At 37.2% G+C, this 22,511-nt stretch overlaps 1 protein-coding gene across 5 annotated transcripts in view; it reads right to left on the bottom strand.

The window, feature by feature from the left end:
- Positions 1-11,135, bottom strand: part of LOC136838644 (uncharacterized) — a 58,553-nt gene extending 47,418 nt beyond the window's left edge. For 3 of the 5 annotated variants that reach the window (XM_067103952.1, XM_067103954.1, XM_067103956.1), the window contains exon 1: positions 10,817-11,135. In XM_067103952.1, the coding sequence (XP_066960053.1) occupies positions 10,817-10,893 (77 nt within the window). In that variant the 5' untranslated portion in view covers positions 10,894-11,135. The remainder of the gene's footprint in view (positions 1-10,816) is intronic. The other 2 variants (XM_067103953.1, XM_067103955.1) reach the window with 2 other exon arrangements.
- Between the last annotated feature and the right edge of the window lie 11,376 nt (positions 11,136-22,511).

Genomic DNA, 22,511 nt, shown 5'->3' with positions numbered 1-22,511 from the left:
CACCTGCCTATTAGAGGCGAATTACTGAATTTAACTTTTATGAACAAAAACTGATATGTTATCATGAAATCATTTAATTGACCCTCTATTCGTACCAACGTAAACCCTCTAGATGGCCATAATATTTCTGTAGTCTTTCGCAGTTTTTTGTTAAGTAAGGTAGCCCTCTTTAATATGTTCGTCACCCATCCTTTCAGACTAGATCCCAACTTTAATTTGTTTAAACAGTGTTAATCACACTGGTGACAATATACTGAATGGATTACATCACGGTAGACAAGTCGATCGATATTCTACGGGGCTGAACGAAACACTTAATGGACTCATCAGGACCTGGGACTAATATATTACCATACATAATTATGTGAATTATCGATGGTAGTAATTTTCATTCAGAAAACATAATAATGGTAATTTTAATAACACAACAACTGTGCTATGGGTGTTACTGTGTATTGTTGCAAATTCCTTAAACAATACAATGTTAACGTTCATAATAATGGTAATTTTAATAACACAACAACTGTGCTATGGGTGTTACTGTGTATTGTTGCAAATTCCTTAAACAATACAATGTTAACTTTCATAATCTGTTAAAAAAAGGCTTTAATTCCAGTCTCATGGACATTCATGAAACATACACTGATAAATCTTTCGTAGTTAGGTTGATATGAAAAAAAAAAGTGTACAAGATAATATGTATCTTATCGATTTTTCAGCGTAGACTGGCAGTACAGAAAAGTGGATAAAAAAAATTAACAAAAAAAATTCATACAGCATACATTCTTTATACAGCCATTATGTCAGGGGTGATTCATGTCCATCACCAGTGGCTGAAGCATCATTACTCTTGGCAAAGACCTTTTGTAAAGCAATTCATTCAGGTATTCAACTAATGTCACTGCCACGAACTCAAAAGGATATTACTGAAAATTCCCCGAAACACATGACTGATTCTCCTTGCGTGGTAAGCAGATGTTAAAACTGCAAATTTACAACATATCCGAGTTAAGGAATAGCCTACTTGATTGGATTTGGTAAAATAACAGTCTTCGGGAACAATTGAACTGGATTGGTTTACAAAATATTCCCCAAGGACAACAAGGAACTAATTTTTTACATAGTAAAAACGAAATCTTTTATTCGGATGTGCAACTATTGGCAATTCTAAACAATAAAAATAGAACGTATAGCAAAAGCGAGCACTCACCGTCCTTAACCTAATTCTATTTATATACATCATGTTCATCCTCCAGTCACATTAAACTGAACAGAAGCAACAGGAAATCTTATTTTTATTCTTTCTACAGTCTGCTCATTCATCCATCGATACTATTCCGTAACGCAGGCAAATATTTTGAGAATGCGATGGAGAACATTTCGCTAACGCTAGCTACTTCGTATGTATTCTGCTGAATCGCAGCGTAGAAAATAAGAAGAAAAAGAAGGACAACTTTAAAATTGATTTCTAAATTTTCTCAACAGATTTTTCTTTTGCGAGAACCATTTTAACTCGATCAAAGTTCACGATCGATTTCTACTTCAGTGGTTCCTTACAAATACAGTACCTTTCAGATATTTTATTTTAATTACCCTACAAGACTGTCCCACAAAATCTATGTAAAAACACTAAAGGTAAAGAAAAGAGCAAAAAATAAATAAATAAAATATATAAATAAATAAATACATACATATAATAAGAAATAAATAAATAATAACAAATACATCAATAAATAAATGAATACGTAAATAAATAAATAAACATATTAATAAATAAATACATAAATAAATATATAAATAAAAACATAAATCAATAAATAAATAAATAAACGACCACTTATGCAAGTAACGTCTACATTATGGGCAATACATTAACAGCCAACTTGAGATTAACCTCAAGTAGGAAGTACTCCGCCCATATACAAAGATGCTAATCCTGAGTCTTGTATTTACCCTCCATCACTTTCGCAGCAGGAAATTCCCTCCTGGACGTTGTAATTTTCGTGAACTGACCCGTGAAGGTAAGGTGTCCAGGACACTTATCATAAGGTTATGCACCACCATACACAGGTGACGTGTAAATGAGTGAGTGCAACAAGATGATTATTAATCAAGGGTGACGTGGCTGAGTACCTATGGCGAATTATGATCAATAGTTCCTCATCCGCATTGATGATATAAAACACATTAATCATCAACACATGGAATGACAATAAACCATATCCATGGTACCTCCTTCCACACTATAATTCTCTTATGGGAATTGGAATTGGAATAATCTGAAGTTACTACAGAGAGAGAGAGAGAGAGAGAGAGAGAGAGAGAGAGAGAGAGAGAGAGAGAGAGAGAGAGAGCAACAACACAATGTAACCTGAAATTTATGTTAATAGATCTGCATACTAATTAGCATAATGAAAATGTAACTATTTGAAGTTTTCTTATGCCTGGTGATCGGACGCCCGATTTTCCTAGAGCACTGAAGAACATGATTATGCGGTACAGAGTGTGATGACTTAGCATCTCCATACAAATTTAATTTTAAATAAATCTAAATATTAAGGGGAAAATTACACACGTCATCTCTTGAATCATCTAAGGATAACTAAAGGTACTACGAAACGTGCAGAATAAATCCTTTAATTACTGGTCAATAAAATAATAATCTAAGTGACCAATTAATAATCAAACCTGCTGTATGTGAAAATGATGTCTGTGCTTTTGTTGTTCAACAGAACATCAGAAAAACATTGATTGATGATAATGGATACGTTATTTACCTCCCCATCTGGTAATAAGTTCTAAGTTCTAAGAAGATGCAAATATCTGCATATAATTCAAGAAACAAAGACTTATACTCGCAAACATTAAGAGTAAACATGACTCCCTTCAAATGTTTCATTCAAACAAATCTTCCCTAAAACTTGATATTCGTACAGTGACATTCAAAAGTGTATTACAGCAAACTTTTGCAATTAGGCGTAGATACTAACGCCACTGCAATGCTAGAATTTCTGTGTTTGTAAAAGCAAAAGCATAATTATTACTCATTTCCTGACAGTCCCGATCAAACTCGTACTTCAGTACTTATTCTAAATATTGTCAGAATTTTTTTCACGATGGTCTTTCACACGACAAATATCGAAACAAACTTGACCCAGATTTGACATTCTCCATCCAATATATTGGATGAATATAAATAAGAATATCTGCAAAATGCCAGATGACGTGACAACAATAAGTAACTTACGCTGCACGCAAAAACAGTCTGTTGCGTACCGGGGTAAACATAATTTCAGTAAAAAATAAAGGGTACAAAGGAACCAGTCAACTAAAAGCTAAAGTTGACACAGGCAACGTCCTTCACGTCTGTCAATAAAACTGCCTTAGCAAACAATTAGTGTATTGAACATTTAATCCAATAACAATATATTATTATAGGACTTTCCATCGATAGGACGAACAGAATGAGCGCCACGTCTTCCGTTATTGCACAGGACAGTTACTAATTATCACACGAAAAGACCATTCGATGTCGGAAAGCTCAATAATGATGTGAGACAGGAATCTGACGAACTAAAGTCGACAATTATCCTTAAACAAAAATGGAACTGACGCCCAAAATGAAATAATTATCAACACAAACAAAAAGGTGACGAAGAATAAAAGAGGAAGATGGTCAAAGACCTGACTTTCACGTGATGACTAATGACCTTATGTGTCACGCAATAGAGTCAAAGTGCATGCAGTATTACATAACCAGGTTGAATATTTCAAAACTCGTTCTACATGAAATACTAATAATAAGCAAAAAAAAAAAAAAAAAAACTATACAAAGCTTACTCCACCCAAATGACGGCCATTAAAGCACAAGTTTACAAGTGTACTACTGAACGAATGCTCAAAATTAAAAATGCAAAATCTGGCCAAAAAACTACAGGTATAACTAACAGATGGGCTATCCTTGGAAACTGATAAGGAATATCATTCGAGGCAAACAGAATCTCTCGGATTCATGGTTGAGATAAAAATAGCTGATGGCTGAGGTCAGTCATTTTTAACTAATGCCACAAACCGGTAGCCATTATCAGTCAAGCTTCCAACTTGCTTTAGACTGGCAGATGTGGGTGACGAGAAATATGAGCTTGTGCAAATCACGATTAGTTTCAATGTTATTTATCGTCCAATCCAACATAACAGTCTGTAACGACGAGTTATTTTTTTTTTTTTTTTTTTTTTTTACTACCACCAGGTTTTAGGTCTTTTGAATACATTAGTCTCCTGGGTCATAAATGACTGAAATTAGGCTTTTTCTGAGAAAGAAAAGCTACAAAGGTTGCATTTCACTTTTACAGTGACACACTGACAGTAAAATTGAGAGCCTTTGCTACAGACCAAGATAACACACTGTAGTTTTCGGGCACAAACCCTGCGGCCATTAACAAAATAATCGAAAGGTAAAAAAAAAGGGGGGGGGGTGGACTTGAGAAGTTTCTTTGCACAAGCAATACGACCTTTATATTAGTTCATGGGTTTTGATTAGAAGAGTCAACAATTACCTAGGCAACGTAGATATGAGCTTCATAAAGCAAAACAAATACAGCAAATGATCAAACTGCTCCTCATGTGGCATCCACTGAACACCACCAAAGCAAAAGCATTAACCGCATAGAGAATCCTGGTGGCCATTAAACATCACTGAAGGTTTATTGTTAGGTATTTCAAGAAAGCTCGACGCCACTAAATATTGTCTTTGTAATGTCTAGTAAATATGAGTCGTAACTCGAGGAATCGTCACATTAAAATTCTAAGCGGTTGTGTTTGCAGTGATGAATTATTCACTAGGTTGGACCAATGATAAAAAATGCATGTGAAACTTTGCCTTGCAGATACTCAAAGAGAAATAAAACAAAATAAAAGACAGATTTCGCAGAAAACCGGCATAACACTGAATTACATGTCATACAAGAAACTGTAAATACATATATAAATAAATATTAAAACAAATAAATATGAAGACAAACAATAAGTGGTCAATCTGGTGGGGCAAATGACGCCCGATAGGCCACCCTTTAAAAATAAACATTAATTACGGACAATGCAGTGAATGCTGCGTACTCGTACATACTGAACATTTAAATTTCAGTATTGATCCACGGTGATCAATATATACTAAAATTGCGGTTAAACAAACATTCACGGTAAATATATGAACAAGTAAAGTCTTTTGGAGGACAGCGTCAGTAGTTCCGGAAGAATTAATTCAACATCAGAGTAAGGCAAAGGATTCCGAGACGTTTCGTTTCACTAACGTCTTTTATGAGAGTCAAGTGACAACCAGCATATGCTTTTCACCTTTGATACACACTTGCAGTATTAAAACGAAAGTGGAAAAGGCTAAACCTTTCCAGGTATGAACACACATTACATGCAGGACAGACAAACCCTGTGTAAATGATACATAATGTAACCGGAACCCTTTTCCCGTAATGTGTTGGACAAAAATGGCAAGTCGAAGTTAACATGGCAATGCTACCAATTTTTTTTTTTTAACTCACCTTACAACAGTACCAGTTTTAAGACAGTAATTTTAAATATGATGCCCAAAAATCTTTTCTCTAAATATATTTTATTACTTTTTCATATAAGAACAGCCCTTTACTCTAAAATGAACACGTTGGGTGTATTTTGCTGTGCAAAGAAGATAGTGCATACTATCTGAATGTTAGGAACCATATTTGAATTCTGCTGTTACTGACTGGAGAGGCGTGGCTGCAACGAAAATATGAAATTTGTCATCTTATAAAGAAATGCTATAGCAGCCTGGATTCACCTTCCTTTCATGTTCAAGTCTATAGAATGTCACGGTCACGCGATTTTACGTGTGAAATGACTATTAAGCTAACAGCATCTACATTTGCGCCATATTATGAAAATTCCTGGACACCATTAAAACGTCAGTATTAGCAAGACCTCTACTTTCAAAAATATCCAACTTTTCGAATATTAAGACTTACTGAAAACGTTCTGATTAGCGTAACAAGATCAAACAATTTTTCGTTATGCGAAAAAATTTAGCTTACAGTATAACTCAAGGAAGATGGGATATATCAAAATAATGATGTTATAATTAACCAAATGAATTTATTGGAATTAAAAACGTAACTCGCTGGCGGACATAACAATACGGAATTCAGCGCTCTGTTATTACGAATAAAAAAGCCCCTTGAAACAGCCAGAAGAAACCATAGGTGACACAAGTCATTAAGAGGCTGAAATTGCCATAGCCTACCTTGGAGACCGGCCCCGTTTCTATAATGTGCACATAAAACTATTCTTCATATATATATATATATATATATCTTTCAATATGTACATAAAACCATTCTTTACACACACACACACACATATACACACATATATATATATATATATATATATATATATATATATATATATATATATATATATATATATATATATATATATATATATATATATATATATATATATATATATATATATATATATATATATATATTTATATATATATATATATATATATATATATATATATATATATATATATATATATGATCCTAGTCATGATCCTACATTTTTGGCCTCCAGCAACGTCAATCCCTCTCCTTCCCACAACCGTGGGTGAAAAGACAATTTCCTTAGTTCACTCATCAAGACTTTCCAAGCGATTTAGAAGAGGAACCGTCTTTTCAAACAATGCCATTTTGAAAAGACACAGTAACATGGTGGAGTGTCAACATTGTAACTTTGCTCTTATAAGAACCTTACCCTGGGTTTGCATCCCACGGACAAATGATGCAGATGGTTACAATTAGGTCTGCAACATGAAATTTCAATTTTACACTAAAACTTGAAAGGAAACAGTAATGGCGACCTTATCGTTTCAAAAGGAGCTAGGAACCCGGTCTCTGGGTTCGCACTCCACAGAAAAAGATGCAGTGTTAGTAGAAAGTGTACGCTGAGTTTATTGTTACAACCTTTAAACTTGAAAAATACTATAAAACAGTGAAAGTGCATCATGTTAACGCTGATCTAATGATTATTTCTTTATGCACAAAGAGCCCATCACTTATGGCTCGTATCACAGGGATAAATGATTCCGATATGAAATAAGTAATATTGCAACTGTTAGATTAAAACTTGAAAAAAGTAACACGCAGCAATTTCAGGGACTTGGAGAAGGCGCGCATTATTTTGATATTACAACTATTTAACAAAAACCTGAGATGAAACTACAATACACTAAAATTTCGACATCTTAATGCTGAAATTTTATTATATACGAAGAACCCTGCTCCTTGGCTTGCACTAATGGACAAACGATGCACATAGGTAGAGGATGTGTACACAAAATATGAGACTGAAATTTGAAAGGAAACAGTAATACTGAAATTCCGACATCTTAACGCTGACTTTAGTCTAGATGTGGAAGCAGGAGCTGGGAATAAAGCAATTGCTCTTCTGCACTTGCAAATGAACTTGTACGAAGTCCTTTAGTGTATTTGCTTTAGACGCATCTTCAGATAACTGGCAATACTGAAAACTTCGCATAATGTGGGCATCTAACATCTGATTTTATGAAGAGATTATAAGGGCTATCAAAAATACATTTGAAGAACCATGTCTATTGTGCTGCACCTCGGAAGTAAAAATTAGTTATACTCTCCGAGCACATCCCTCTACGAATGCCAATGAAAAGGAACCAAGGATCAGTATCCAGAGACGCCTTAACAGCTAATGAACTCCTACCTGTAACCTATAACTGCACAAAATTTCTTCAGAATTCCTCCTTAACTATAATCCCCACCTACATAAATTTCTTCGGGATTCCTCCATAATCATAACTCACAAAACAAAATGTCACTGGAATTTCAATGTAACTATAACCCATACATACACAACATTTCTTCATCTCTCCGTAACTATAACCGACATCTGCACACTTCATCTGAATCCCTCTGTAACATTCTGAACTGTATTGTGGACAAGAAGGAAAACAAACAGCAAACAAGAAAAGATGTAAGTAAATACATAAACCTCTCCTAACAGGCAGAGGCAATGACGTCTTCATATATCGTACATATAGCATAATGTCTAGATCGTTTACAGGTGTGTACATTGTCCTCTTGGAAATAATTAGGCATTACATCCAGTTTCTTTTCCTAGTAGTTTCATTCAACTTTTATATTCTTGAACTTTTTTTTAGCTACAAGCTCACCTAAGCAACTGAGAAACGATGGATTTTCTCGAGATTCTCCATCAATATTGGATAATTATTTTAAAATAAGGGCAACAACGTTATTTACATGAAAATATAATTAAAGATTAACTAAAAGATCAATTTCTTGATGATGTACTGTGAAGATTACCGAAATTTCCTATAGGTCATATAGTTTCTAAATTCTCGCTGGGAATCTTGCAGTTACCTCTGAAACCGAAGTCTGAAAAGAGGGTAATGTCTTCCGCATGTTTGTGCGCTCACAAGTATCTTACGAACTTAAGAGCGAGTTCTGCTGAAACTTGGTTAAAACAATTAGTCGCCACGAAGATCATAAAGTTTCAACTAGTACATAAATAAAATTAACACCAACTCTGCCAAAAATAAGGCTGAAGGACGGCATGTCCTCTCTTGACCAGTAAGGCTTAATATGGACCCTGACACTAAGCCGGATCAGTGAACGAATGAACTGTTCCATGAACCAAGAGTAATATTGATGTGAACCTCTAACACGCTTCACACTTCGGTCCTGATCACTTTCTTCCCAAGACCTTCGCCGGACTGGCAACAAGAGTGCTTTATGACTTCAAACATACACATTACAGGTTCTCACTTGGGCTAAGGGAAATCAGATCGATTCAACTCTTCTTCAAGTAACGTTAAAAAAAAAAAAAAAAAAAAAAAAAGGTAAAACAAATTCAAAAGCTTTTGAGATAGCATGATAACTAGCAAAGCTGAAAATACAAATACTGTAACATGATCTTAAGCTTCCCTGAAAGGTTAATTAATACTTTTAAGTCTTGGGTAGTATTATGTACAAATGTAAACTTTTGAGTTATTCGGTACTATTATGTAGATTCATTCGCTGGCACTGAATTTTTTGAAAAATAAATTTTGTTCTATGATATTACAGTGACAAATGTATCGACCTCACATACCTCTGCGGTACTTTTGTAAAATATCACTCTTATTATTTTCTCATAAAGTAATACGGACAAATTCTGCCCCATACCACTGTACTTTATTATAAGAATGCTTAGGAGCTAATATGCTGTACCGAGACTAACTTCCTTGGTCGCTTTCAGCCCAACAGGAAATAAATCCTGCATTTCCATTAAATGTCATACTTAATAATAAGGGTCAGTTCGATTCAACCTTTATTATATTTTCATTGTTCCATTAAGAAAACAATAACATCCAGTAATCAATATCTATTAACAACTAATAGATATGATATCAAGAAAACCATATACCATTAACTTGGCATAAAAAAGTACTAAGGAATATGGCCTTGGTACTACTGAAAATATTTGAAACAGAAGATCCAAGACATACTTATGAGAGAGAGAGAGAGAGAGAGAGAGAGAGAGAGAGAGAGAGAGAGAGAGAGAGAGAGAGAGAGAGAGAGAGAGAGACGCAATGAAGAGCGTAGGCCCACCTTGTAGCTATTCCATTCTAATGGCAGAAACTCTAAACAGAATACTGTAAAATAGTCTGTTCAGAAAAATGGTTAGTCTTTAGGGGCTCTAAACACACTTTAGCTCTGTTTCAAGAAAAAGGAGTTTGCATTATATCCTCGATGTCAACTAATTCACGAAGACTAAAAAAAAATCGACTTGAAAATAACACCAAAACGACTTTGATAATAATTAAGAAAAATACTTCTTTCTTCCAGCTCGCCTCTGTTACTTTTCGATTCCCTTAGTATAATCAGACACTGGACAAAAATACAGTTAACAATTGTCTTACTGATGTGCCTATTTCGAAAACGAAGAAATTTTTTAACAGATCAAGAGGATTCATGAAACGTTTTGATAAGGGACTGTGCAAGTTTATTGACGTCTTTAGTCATCCTATGATAAATATAAATATTTTCCAGCACAAAGATTCTCATTCATTGAAAAAGTAATGATTATTAATACGTATACGGCAAAAGTTGGCAAAACAAGCCTCTGACGACCAAATTAAAAAGGGTATTCTGGTAGGCTATTTACTTAAACGCTCAATTGATTAACCCCTTGCTAGACGCCTCGTAAATGCAATGCCTTTTCAAGAAAGGGTAATTCTAAGTATTAACTCCGCCCCTGTTTTTACCTTGGAAACTCTTTTTTTTTTTTTTTACACTTTTAGGGATTCTAATACGGGCGGTGCATTTGTTTGTTGTCGGCCAAACGGAATGTCCCTTCGCTGTGTTTAGTACTGGCCCCGGGGGGGCAGTACCCATACGTTAACAAGTTATTGCACTTGCCGGACGGGGTATGAACCGTTCCAAACAGACGTACCCGCGCTCTGTCTCGTGAAGATCGTGTACGGAAACCCCTTGTTGGATGGACTTCTGGGGTTAATTACAGGTTAATTACATTCGTGCGATAAAAATTGAAGGTAAATCCATAATTGGCAACCAAAAAACTGTAGAAAAAAGTCAAGTTAGAAGGAAATCGCCGCTGCGGAGCTACTACTTATATCTGCCTAAGAAAGTTTGAAATAATATCGAAAGCTCTCATATGGTAAAGAATACCTCTCATACCGGAAGCGTTGAAACGACGATAATTACAATACCTCTCTATATATGATGGAGGAGCCTTCCCAGTTGCCACACACGACGACACCTTCCTCGCTTTGTCAAACATTTTCATCGCACAGGCAAAGCAATACCAGGACCCTGCAAGTTACGAGTCACACCAGACCTCAAACACCGCGACTGATAGCTCCAGTCACCCACTGTCAGTAACAACCCTAGATAAAACGTTTGCTCATTACGCATGTGCGACTACTGTAAGCTTCGATTTTTCCTCTCACTTAACAAATGCAACGGCGTCTTTACTATGATAGTTTTTACACACCTGTTTCATTATCTATGGCAAAATCTTTTACACTTTGACCACGAATATGAGGAAAGCTTTTACACTATTATATCTATCTATCTATATATATATATAATATCTATATATATAATATATATATATATATATATATATATATGGAATGGAATATAGAATTTAGACCAAAGGCCAAGCGCTGGGACCTATGAGGTCATTCGGCGCTGGAAAGGAAATTGAGAGTAGATAGGTCTGAAAGGTGTAACAGGGAGGAAACCTCGCAGTTGCACTATGAAATAATTGTTAGGAGAGGGTGGGTATCAAGATGTTAGAAAGATAATATGAATGGCGGTACAGTAAAAGGAGTGAAAGGGGTTGCAGCTTGGGGCCGAAGGGACGCTGCAAAGAACCTTTAACAACGCTTACAGTGTACCCCTTGACATGCACTGATGGCACTACCCCTACAGGATATATATATATATATATATATATATATATATATATATATATATATATATATATATATATATATATATATATATATATATATATAATAATATAGAAGATCCATTACCTTACATAAACTACTCAATTTGGGGAAACTTATTTTCGTACGGTATCACTTGTACGAGTATGTACACATTATACTCAGTCGCTTGAGTACCCCCATATATAAAAACACTTAAGCGTAAGAAATAGTTATTGTTTTCATTGTCCGTTTGGCTCAAAATGCTTTAGCATTTGAAATACTGTTTCAACAAGTTTTTATTATGTATTTGCTGTAAAAAAAATTAAGTATACCTTAGTTTAACCACACCACTGAGCTGATTAACAGCTCTCCTAGGGCTGGCCCGAAGAATTAGACTTATTTTACGTGGCTAAGAACCAATTGGTTACCTAACAACGGGACGTACCGCTTATTGTGGATCCGAACCACATTCTACCGAGAAATGAAAATCTATCACCAGAAATAAATTCCTCTAATTCTTTACTGGCCGGCCGGAGTTTCGAACGCGGGCCCTGCAGAGTGCTAGCCGAGAAAGATCTCGACCAGTCCAGCAAAGAACTGTATTTCCTGTAAGTTTCGGCAAAAGAGCGTACAGTAACATTATAAAATAAATCAGCCAAATGCAAGTTATGCCTCTATTCTGTGATTAGTAAATTGTAGACCTCTTTTCCTAGGCTTCAAAAGTTATTATTATAAAGAAAACAATTAAAATAATTTATAACAAAAACTCAATTCACGAAACATGCATCTCAAAAACCTGGTAAATATAAACCTTAAACTCGAGTTCTTTCTGAATAATACATCAGTGATAATAACCACATTATGTATAAATGTGTATTCCTAGACGTCGACGCCCTTCTTTATTATTCATGAATTTCTTCGGTTACTTAATAGAAAGGGCTCTTCACTTATTTAACAGGAATGAGGACGACTCCTGAGTGAATAAAGAGGGTTAAAGAGCAAGTGAACATTAAACCCGTTTCCATCAAGATCGTTGAGCCTCGGCATCATTTAACCAAAATCATTCATATTAAATTTCAAGAAACAAAACAGTTACCACTTCTATGCACATCACTTCCGAGACTAAGTTGACTTGTCCATTCAGTGAAAGACCTCAGGCACGGAGTTGTTAAATCTTCCATGGACAAAATAGAAATTCCATAAAAAATGGTCATTCATTTGTAATGGTGACGAATTCGGAAATAGGAGAGTTGATAATTTACCAAATCCTTCAAAATATGATTTATCATTTACAGTTTTTTTAACTGCAGGAGATCTTTAAAACTTTCTAAAGCACTTTACAACTTGAAATATTTATACATCTAGTCACGAGATAGTAAAATTAGAAATGGACACGCAAAACATTCTGGAACAAAGTTTGAGAAAATAACAGAGGACATCTTTATGTTATACATGTGCTTGACGCCCTGTGTGCACAGTTGTGGCTTTCCACATTATAAAAAGTAACCACCGTCACTTTTGCAACCGATTACCACTCGAATTTTGCAAGTTGTCTAAGTTCTACACATCATTATCAAGGGAACCATTGGTTAAGCTTCTGCGCAAATTTCCTCTTAATCATTTAAAGGTATTATTGCTCCGCACTGCACGCTGGTTAAGCGGAACTAGCCCTTAAGGCTAAATTGTCGATATGTCAGACGACCCAGAATTTCGTAATTTTCTGCCAGTGTTTACACATTTTACTCTAACTGTTAAGTACCACAACAATTTTTATCTTTTTACAGGTACAGTTTTGATACTGAGAGTGAATATGGGCATTTAAAATTGGAAAGTCAGTACTGTTGATAAAATGTACTTGCCACTTCCGATATTAAAAATTACAGAGATGAATATTTCAAAAGGTTGTAATATACGATATGAAAAAAATAAAGGTTAATAACAGTGCATTTGGCCGGTTGAACTAGCGATGGAATTAAGATAACATTACACTCTTGCACTTTGAAAAAGTAAGAATGTGGTAAAACTCAAGGGATGTTCGATTTTATCACAATTCGATAGCGTGTATTATATATATAAGTCACAGCCATTAGACCACAGGAATCACTTAATATCAGAGCCATTATACCTCGGGAATAACTTACAGCCAAAAAGGAAGTGTAACTGATACGTGCTGCTATTCGGGGAGGTGTGGGTTATTTCTAAGGTATAATGGGTTCGATATTAAAACGATATTTGTGGCTTAATATTTGTGAGCATAAAATGTCAAGCGTTTGTAAGTGACAAAACTTCGGGAGTAACTACGGCTCTAGGAAGGACCAGTCAAGTTCCGGAAACCGACGAGTCAATAAAGACTTGGACTCAAATTCAGCAAAAACTGAACTGGTAAAAAAAAAAAAAAATTACCAGACAATAACTTCATATCAACAATTTTATCAAAATGGATGTGCTAGAATGCCTAATAAAAGTAACTGAAGAAAAAAATCTGTGAAGTAATTAAACTGGGATCTAGAATTGAAGTGAGCAAATGGTGAAAGGGCACAGAGAATAAAAACCGGTAAAAATGTTAATAAGTGAAAATCAGTAAAAAATGGAGCGAGTTGGCTTGAAAATACGCCATAGAAAATATTCCATGAAATGATAGACAAAGTTACAGACGAAGATTTGAATAAAAAGTTAACTGCTGAAGTAGCAGTGACAGAAGTTACGGGAAGTAGTATGTAGAACAGAAAATGGCTTAAGCTCTGGTTCTGATGGATCAATCATTTTATCCTAAAAGAGCACGCAGCAGGAATTTGTGGAAGTGTTAGGGGTTTTGCACACTAAAGTTTAAATATGCAAAGGATCGAATAATGAAATCGCCAAATTATTACTCGATTGTGGAGGCTTTTGATATCAGTAACAGGTAGATAATAATGATTTTTATGAAAAAATCAAATTTTTAGGTACAGTACTTACCCTCTACCACTTAGCTTTATCTACTATTTAGGCGCAGGTTTGACAAGTGTTAAAACTGAAACAATCGTTAACGCATGCTTTGTGGGGGGGGGGCAGGCGGTTTGCTCTTTCTACTCTTAATCTCTTAAGAGGGGAGAAAGGTTTCAATGATAGACGATAAGTACCCAAAATACACGATTTTATCACCCTGGCATTATGGATAGCTTTTTCTCTGGTATATTTAGCAATATTTATACCTAGAAATGTGTGCTATTGGAACCATTTCACTGGGTGACACAGGTCTTCCCCCAGAAATAGATTTTTCCGTTGTCAAAATCCCTTATTTGAGGTGAAACTTATCTCCTATCATTTAGCTGATTCCAACATTGAGTGCTGGAGGAGGGCAAGAGATTCCCTATAACCAAATTATCAGATATCATTATAAATATCCTCATTGCTGCTTACCTAATAAATATGATCTCATGGCAAATACTTGTCGGATGAAGATCTTCATCAAGCGAGGTCCACAATCTTAGGTGGTGCAATGTGAACCCCAAATGTGGCCGCTGGTTGATGATATGCAACGCAGAATGGCAATTTATTGGCCACTGTGTCTTAGGCCTCCAGAGCTCAGCTGACAGGAGCTACAACCACAACTAAACTATGATCCCTCAAGAATTATCACCTGCCTAACCGAGTTGCTGTGGAACCTCACACCAAAAAACAACAAGCCCAAATTGGAAGAAAAGTGGTACTTAATCAGCTCAGGGTAGCTTTCTACAATGAGGAGCAATGACTCTGCAACATAATAAGCATAATTTACTCTAAAAAAAAAAAACTTTGTTTGCCCTCACCCAAGTACAAACAAAGCAAGGACAACTACAGTATACAAAATTATACAAACAAATAAAGTGGAGTAAACTACCATGTACGAACTCATCACATACAGTTCCCCCTTTACCTTGGAAGGAGGTAGCTAGAGAGAGCCTTACCTGTTCATGACACGAAGGGAAGACTAGAGGATAATCTTCCCTGCTGAAATCAGAGGTGCTAGTGTACGGCAGTCTTCATACTGGATCTCTACATCCCTCAAGTAGTCGGAAGCAAAACAGAGCTACATCTCCACTGTGCTGCCAAGACTAGATGGTCTAGAGAGAGGTGCTGGTGAAAACTAATAGATGTAGCCGTTGCCCTGACGTCGTGTGGCTTCACCTTCAAAAGGGGACAAACCTCTGGAGAGACTACATGGTGTGCCTCCAGAAACAAGGACTTAATCTAGAAAGCCATGGCATTCTTAGACATAGGAAACTCAGGCTTCCTTACTGAACAAAATAGGTTCTTACACTGCTTTCTTACAGGTTTAAAACTGGACGTATAATACTTCAGAGCCCTAACAGGGCATAAAACCAGCTCTCCTTCCTCAGAGTTAAGAGTTTCTAGCGAAGAGATAGAGAAAACTCTAGGAAGAGCTTTGACCTTAATATCGTTCTTGGCACAAAAGGAAGCCAGAAAAGATAAGATTTCTCTAGCACATGAAAACCCTATTAACGATAATATTGCTTGCAATTCACTTATCTTTTGGCCAAAGTCAAGGCCACCAGAAAGAGAATTTTCAAAGAAAGAGCCTTGAGAGAAGCCTCGCTCAGGGGCCCAAAAGGAGTGCCTTTAAGTCAGCATCCATTGAAATATCCAATCCAGTATCCCTTAAAACAAGCCAGCATGGATTTATATCCTTTGATGGAGGCAACAGACAAACCTTCAGCATATCTTACGAATTGCAGAAACTTAATCACATTATTAATGCTGGTGCGAAGACATGAAATGCCCCTGGACTTGCACCATGATCTATATAGCCTAGTTCCCACTATTTCTGATATAATATATTAGTGGAATTTCTCCTTGCAGCGAGGATAGTCCCTAAACGACTTTGACAAGCCTCTAGCTCTGAGGAGCTTGTCGACAGTTTCCAACCGGTTAGTTGGAACATGTTGATGTTTCCGTGCAGCCTCCCTGTCCCTGTCTGTCGAAGTAATTTTGTACAAAAAGGTAATTGCCTGGGAACTTCTATGGGCATTTCTGGGTGGTCTGTGAACCAATGCCTCCTCGGCCACCAAGGCGCGATTAGAATTATGGTGTTGTTCTGGGATTCCCTTAATTTCTTGAGCAATTTCCTCAGCAGCGGAAACAGAGGGAAAGCACATACATATAGGTTTGCCCAGTCTAAAGCCATAGTGTCTAATGCCCAGGATTGAGGGTCTGGAACTGGTGAGACGTACAACTGGAGACGATGACTCATCTTTGTTGTGACAAGATCGATGGGAGGTTGGCCGAACTCTTTCGAAATTGCCTCGCACACAGTCGGGTTTAATGTCCATTCGTGGGAGAATACCTGTCCCGGACAACTCAGCATATCCACCAGAACATTCAATCGACTGGCTACAAACTGGGGCATTAAGACAATGTTCCTCTCCTCCATCCAGAGGAGTAAATCCATGGTAATGGCTACTAACGTTTCTAACTTCGTGTCCCCTTGTCTTCTTAAGTATGACAGAGACGTTGAGTTGTTTGAGAAGACAGAAATTACTTTGTTGGTCACTGCACTTTCCAGCTTCTGCCCCCCCTTCTGGATAGCCAACAACTCCTTGCAGTTTATGTGCAGATTTATTTCGAATGGCAACCATACTCCGGAAGCAATTTGATTCCCCATAATTTACCTCACCCCTTGTCCAAGGCATCTGAATACAGTGAGAGGTCTGGGCCCCATAGCAAACATCCATGCCTCTTTCTCCAAGGCGGCTAAGACCGTGGAGGCCGACTCCATGGAAAAGGGAACAGTTAGACATTACAGGTTGAGCTTGGATACGTCCAAGACAGGCCTTCAACCTTCCGTTGCCTTTGCGGCTAGGACTAGCCTGTTGTAAAAACCTGGTGAAGTAGCCGGTATTTCCTCTATAGCTGCCTTCTCAACAAAGAAGAGACTTCTTGGCTCAAGACCCTTCTTTCTCTGGGTTACCTTTGTAAGACCAAAAGGCTATGGCTTGTTTGATAAAGGCGGCAAACTCCTGAAAGGAATGCAATAGTCTTCCAAAAGTACTTTCGCTAACCAAACGTCTACCCCTAAGCATTCCTACATTTAAGCGAAGAGGCCTAACCTGTCTCCCAAAGGTACCTAAGGGCCCAAATAGCTATTCTTTATTAGATTTTGGATTCTTGTTATAAGAAGAGATAAACTTCCCTCCCCTTGCAGAATGGGATTTAGAACTTTGCTGGTGAAAGGATACTTTCCTCCTTCCAGTACTTGGAAAGGAAGACCTATCAAAGGAGGTAACATTGCCCGAAGGACGTTTAAAAGAAAAGGAAGACACAAGAGACCTATTCTCTGTCTTCTCAGACGCCGAGGATGTAGATACAGACAATTTTTTGTCAATAATCTTCCCAAAAGGATGTGCTGAAATTAAAGACTGTTTACTCGGGGGGAGAAGCAGACTGTAGGAACCAGCAGAGAGCAAAGCTGCTTCCTTCTGCGACCTTTAAGGGTGCTCACGTCACAGGATAGCTCCCGTATCACATCAAGAAACGCCGTGTCTAGGGAAGCAAAAAACCCTGAGGCCTTGACAAAAGGATCCCTGGCTAAAGAAGTTTACCACTCCTTCAAGCACTGTTCAACTGTTTTCAGTACAATTTCACTAAAGGACATAGCTTCAGTAATGTTAGTCAAACTCTTATACATATTCTCAGCCTCTGGAATAGCGAAATGCAACCTACCTGATGCAATAGCACCTTTCTTAGTCAGAAAAATCATGGACAAAAAAGCACCATCCACTGCCAGATCAGGAGAAAAGGGGAGAAACTCCCCTGTCCAATACACTAGTGACTTCCTAGCATGAAGGAAGGGAAACAAAAGAGAGGATCCTTTAGAGATCTTCTTAGGCAAAGCCTTAGCAATAGAGTCAATTTCCCATGTACTGAATCTGATAGCCTAAAGGAAGGGAGAGGAGAATAATCAGACCCTAACCTGGAAGCTCTTAGAGAGCGAGTAGTATTAGAATATTCCACTAAAACGAACTGTGGATATCTGTCAAAACACAACTGAACCAGTTCCTTAAAACCTGAGGTGACCAATTCTACGTGTTCCTCTTCTTTACCCGAGGTTAAAGTAGAAGGAAAATGTAGAGGAAGAGCTGGGCCTAATAAACAAGTCTTCTTCATCTGTGACAACCGAGAACAGTCTCTCTCTCCAGATATTTTAACCATGGTGACTTACCTTACAACACAAGAGAAACGTGACCTGTCACCTTGATGCCACCAAGAAATTGTTCGCTCACACTTACCTCCTCACTCCTCCTCTTACTGTTCAAAGACTCGTGCGTCATTGACACTGACTGCGACCCCAAAGAAACTCTATGGCCTACTATCTCTTGAGGATTCACAGACTCTTCCCTTGGACTTGATGAGGCAGCCTGTGTTTGCTGAGGCGGCATGTGGCCTAGAATAAGAAGATGCACGTGGAAGATCACGTGGACTCGACGCTTCCCAAGGCCTTGAATATCTGACAAGCTTAGTCTTTGGTTCAGAAGCTGATGGGACAGAAGAGGCTGCATCCGTGGAGTTGCCAATGGAATGAGGGGACATGTCCCTACCAATGCACTAGATACATTAGATGCAAAAGATTCAAACTTGTTACATAAAAATTCAATCCTAGATTTTAGAGAATCAATATCAGACTTAACTGAATCTAACCTGCTACCCTGAGCTGACTTAGAGGGTGTGGAAGATGTGAATCTACTGGAGAAGAAGAATCAATAGACTTACCTATCTCCTGGTCAGAAGTTAATTCTAATGAAGACTTAGATGCAAGACTAGCTGTTCTCTTTACTCTCTTTCAGAGTCCCTCCCTCTCTCTTCTAATATGACACTTTCCCATCTTCTCTATCTCATGCAAAGACCAATCCCTGCAATGATCACCAAAGTTGTCCGAGTCACAAGTTACCCCATGATGATCAATGCATAATTCATGTGCATTGTACTTTAGAGAAACCAATCTGGTCTTGCAACCACTACCTTGCAAAATCTAACAGATCCTGATATGGAAGATTGAGAAAATAAGGAAGACTGAGAAAAAGAAGCCACAGTTAAGCAAAAAACCACAGTCTAGATGATCCAGTTCGATAACACATGAAAAAACAAAACCAAACTTCAGAGCACTTGTCTACACAGTTGTCCTATTTATCGACAAGAGTAGAATGAGCAACTGAAACATTCGCTGCTTATAGAGGGTGGGGGAGTAACTATTAGGAGCATTTGTTAACGATTGTTTCAATTTTAACACTTGTTGAACCTGCGCCTAAGTAGTTGCAGATAAAGCTAAATGATAGATGGTTAGTTTCACCTCTAAAATTAGATTTACAAAATTTGGGCTTCAAGTCATGCACTGGGGCACTTCAACCTTTCAGCACTGAAGATAGTGAACTGATAGAACTGGAGTGGTTGTACAGCAAGATAAGGATAAAATAAATACAGTAAGATAAGGATAAAATAAATAAAGGAGCTGAAGGTGGATCATGGAGAAAACCCCATTGTTACACTAACAGGTAATAGTTAGAGGGGTTGGACAAAACCAAAGAAATTAAGTGGGAATGGAGGTAAGATATCGAATAAAATGGGGGTGCAGCTAGGGGCTGAAGTGACGCCACAAACATCCTTCAGTAATGACTATAGTGCACCACGTGCGGTGCTCTGACAGCACTAACCCCTTAAGGGGATCAACAGCTGGAAAACTCTGTCTGAATGTGGACTATAAAATCATTGTAAAAATTGTGATGCACATGTTGAAAATGTGTTTTCCTCATTCAGACTAAGAAATGTTTTTGTGCAGGTCTTTAGCCAAAATTGCACCTGGTCAAAAACATTCAACAGGTTTAATTTAGAATTTCTTTAGAATTCTAAAAAAAATACGCTTTTCTTCAGATTTAATCTATCTAACTTGGACACATTGTGAAAGGTCTTAAAGTTCCACTTACAACAATGGACATATATTTGAATCCTTCTCCATACATAGATTACTTCAACAGGGTTTGCCCATTACTGATGTTTTTTGTTCACACAACGTTTTCAAGGATGCTTAAGCACCGCTTAAAACATTTTTCCCCTAGAATTTCCAAATGGGCCTGCATTTACTGTAGTAGGGTTTCCCAATGAAAGAAATGCTACAGTAAATGCTGGGTGTTCACTTACCTACCATCACCAAGCACTTTTTCCTTCAGCATCAGAGATGAAGCTGGGAGGTTGAAGTGGGATTATGATAAAGTTGCTGGTTTGTATACAGACATTAAAACGTACAAATACTTAAAATTTGTAATTTGTTCCTATACGAATACAAACCATCACCTTAAATACAGGAGACTTACTCCTTACCTGACTGGCAAATTGAATCTCCATCCAGAAATGCAATGCTCCCAGTCATGGTCATGAGAAGGGGATCAATGATTCCTGTAATCTTCTTTATAATATGACATTGAGCCCAACTGAGATGTGTACGGTCTCACTCTAATTAAACTTCCAAGAACAAACTGCTGCCTTGAAGACGGGGTAGCATATATCTGAAGGCAGCTGGTATCTGGATCAATTTTAAATTGATGGGTTCTGAAGATAGCTTACCATCTGCCATCCTCCCTTAACCCTAGAGAATGGAGGGAGTCACACTTTATGAGCTAAAACTCCAAGATACAATCCCTATTGTTAAGTCTATTTGCATTGTGGCCTTTCAAGCATGTACTGTACTTGGGTTGACTGCTGCCTTGCTGAGGAAGGAAGCACAGAAAGGGGACAATGTGTCACTCATCCATTCAAGCTCCAGTCTTAGACCATCTGAGTAACTTGGATAAGATGCTTGTTTTTTTCTCCAAGAACAACTTTCAGACTACACAGTTGCTAAGCATCCACCAATGGTCCTAGGGAAAAGGGTCCAAAGACTTGTAGGTGACATTTCTGAGATAAGTTTTAGGAAGTCTAGCACCACCAGATGCATGCTCTTATTACCTGTGAAATGAGAAGTTCCGACCTTCTAGGGGCATCCATCCTCCTAACAAGATGAAGTGTGTGTCCACTTGATTGCTTCAAGAAGCCAGTAAGTAATCTGAACACAAGATTCATGTACCTGCCAGTATATATTACAAAAAGACCTTGAAACTCTGGCCTAAAAGGTTGAATTCTCATTAAATTAAATAGTGCTACAAACATCACACTAGGCACAGCAGCATCTAATTTGGCTCCCAACTAACAAATTCTTGGATGGCAGGGACTAGAGGTTTAGAAGTCTATCAGAACCTGAAAGGTTCCGAGTTTTTGCCATAAACTCATTGAGAACAAGCCCTCTGACAGCTGGGCGAGATAAAAAAGCCATGTAACTCATCAACACACAATTAGCAGATTGGGATGCCATTCAGAGACCTGGAGTGACAAACAGACTGTTGATCACTCATTAAATAAGAGTATCAAGAAGAAATTTTTTTTTTTTTTTTTCAACTCGCTTTTATTAAAATGCACTAAAAAGTACACATTAATTTTTTGAGACAACAGGATTTTCTTACAACTAATCATGTCTACAAAAATAAAAGTGTGGGCACCAACCATGGAAGGAAATGTTACATGAAAAGAAATATATTTTTTTTATTTCTTGTAGCATTTCCTTCCATGTTTGGCACCCATGCTTTTGGTTTTGTAGACATGATTAATTGTAAGAAAATCTTGGTCTCAAAAAGTTATTTTGTACTTTTTGGTGCATTTTAATGTTTAAAAAAAATTATTTTTATTTTATACTTTTTAGTTTTAACAGAAACTGTAACCGATTTATGACTGTAGCTAAAAAGTGGAACGTGATATCCTGTCGAATCAGTAGAGTTATTAACTTATTCTACCGAGTCAAAGAAGGTATAAAAAATCCGAAGTTTCATACAAGTCCTGAGATACTGGGAGAGGTCACTGCTGACCTCTTGATCATGTACGGTTGTACAGTCACCAGGATTGAGTAACC

Source organism: Macrobrachium rosenbergii, chromosome 5 (genome assembly GCF_040412425.1).
Source record: "Macrobrachium rosenbergii isolate ZJJX-2024 chromosome 5, ASM4041242v1, whole genome shotgun sequence".
Lineage (NCBI taxonomy): Eukaryota > Metazoa > Arthropoda > Malacostraca > Decapoda > Palaemonidae > Macrobrachium > Macrobrachium rosenbergii.
This window is presented reverse-complemented; position numbering and strand designations above follow the sequence as displayed.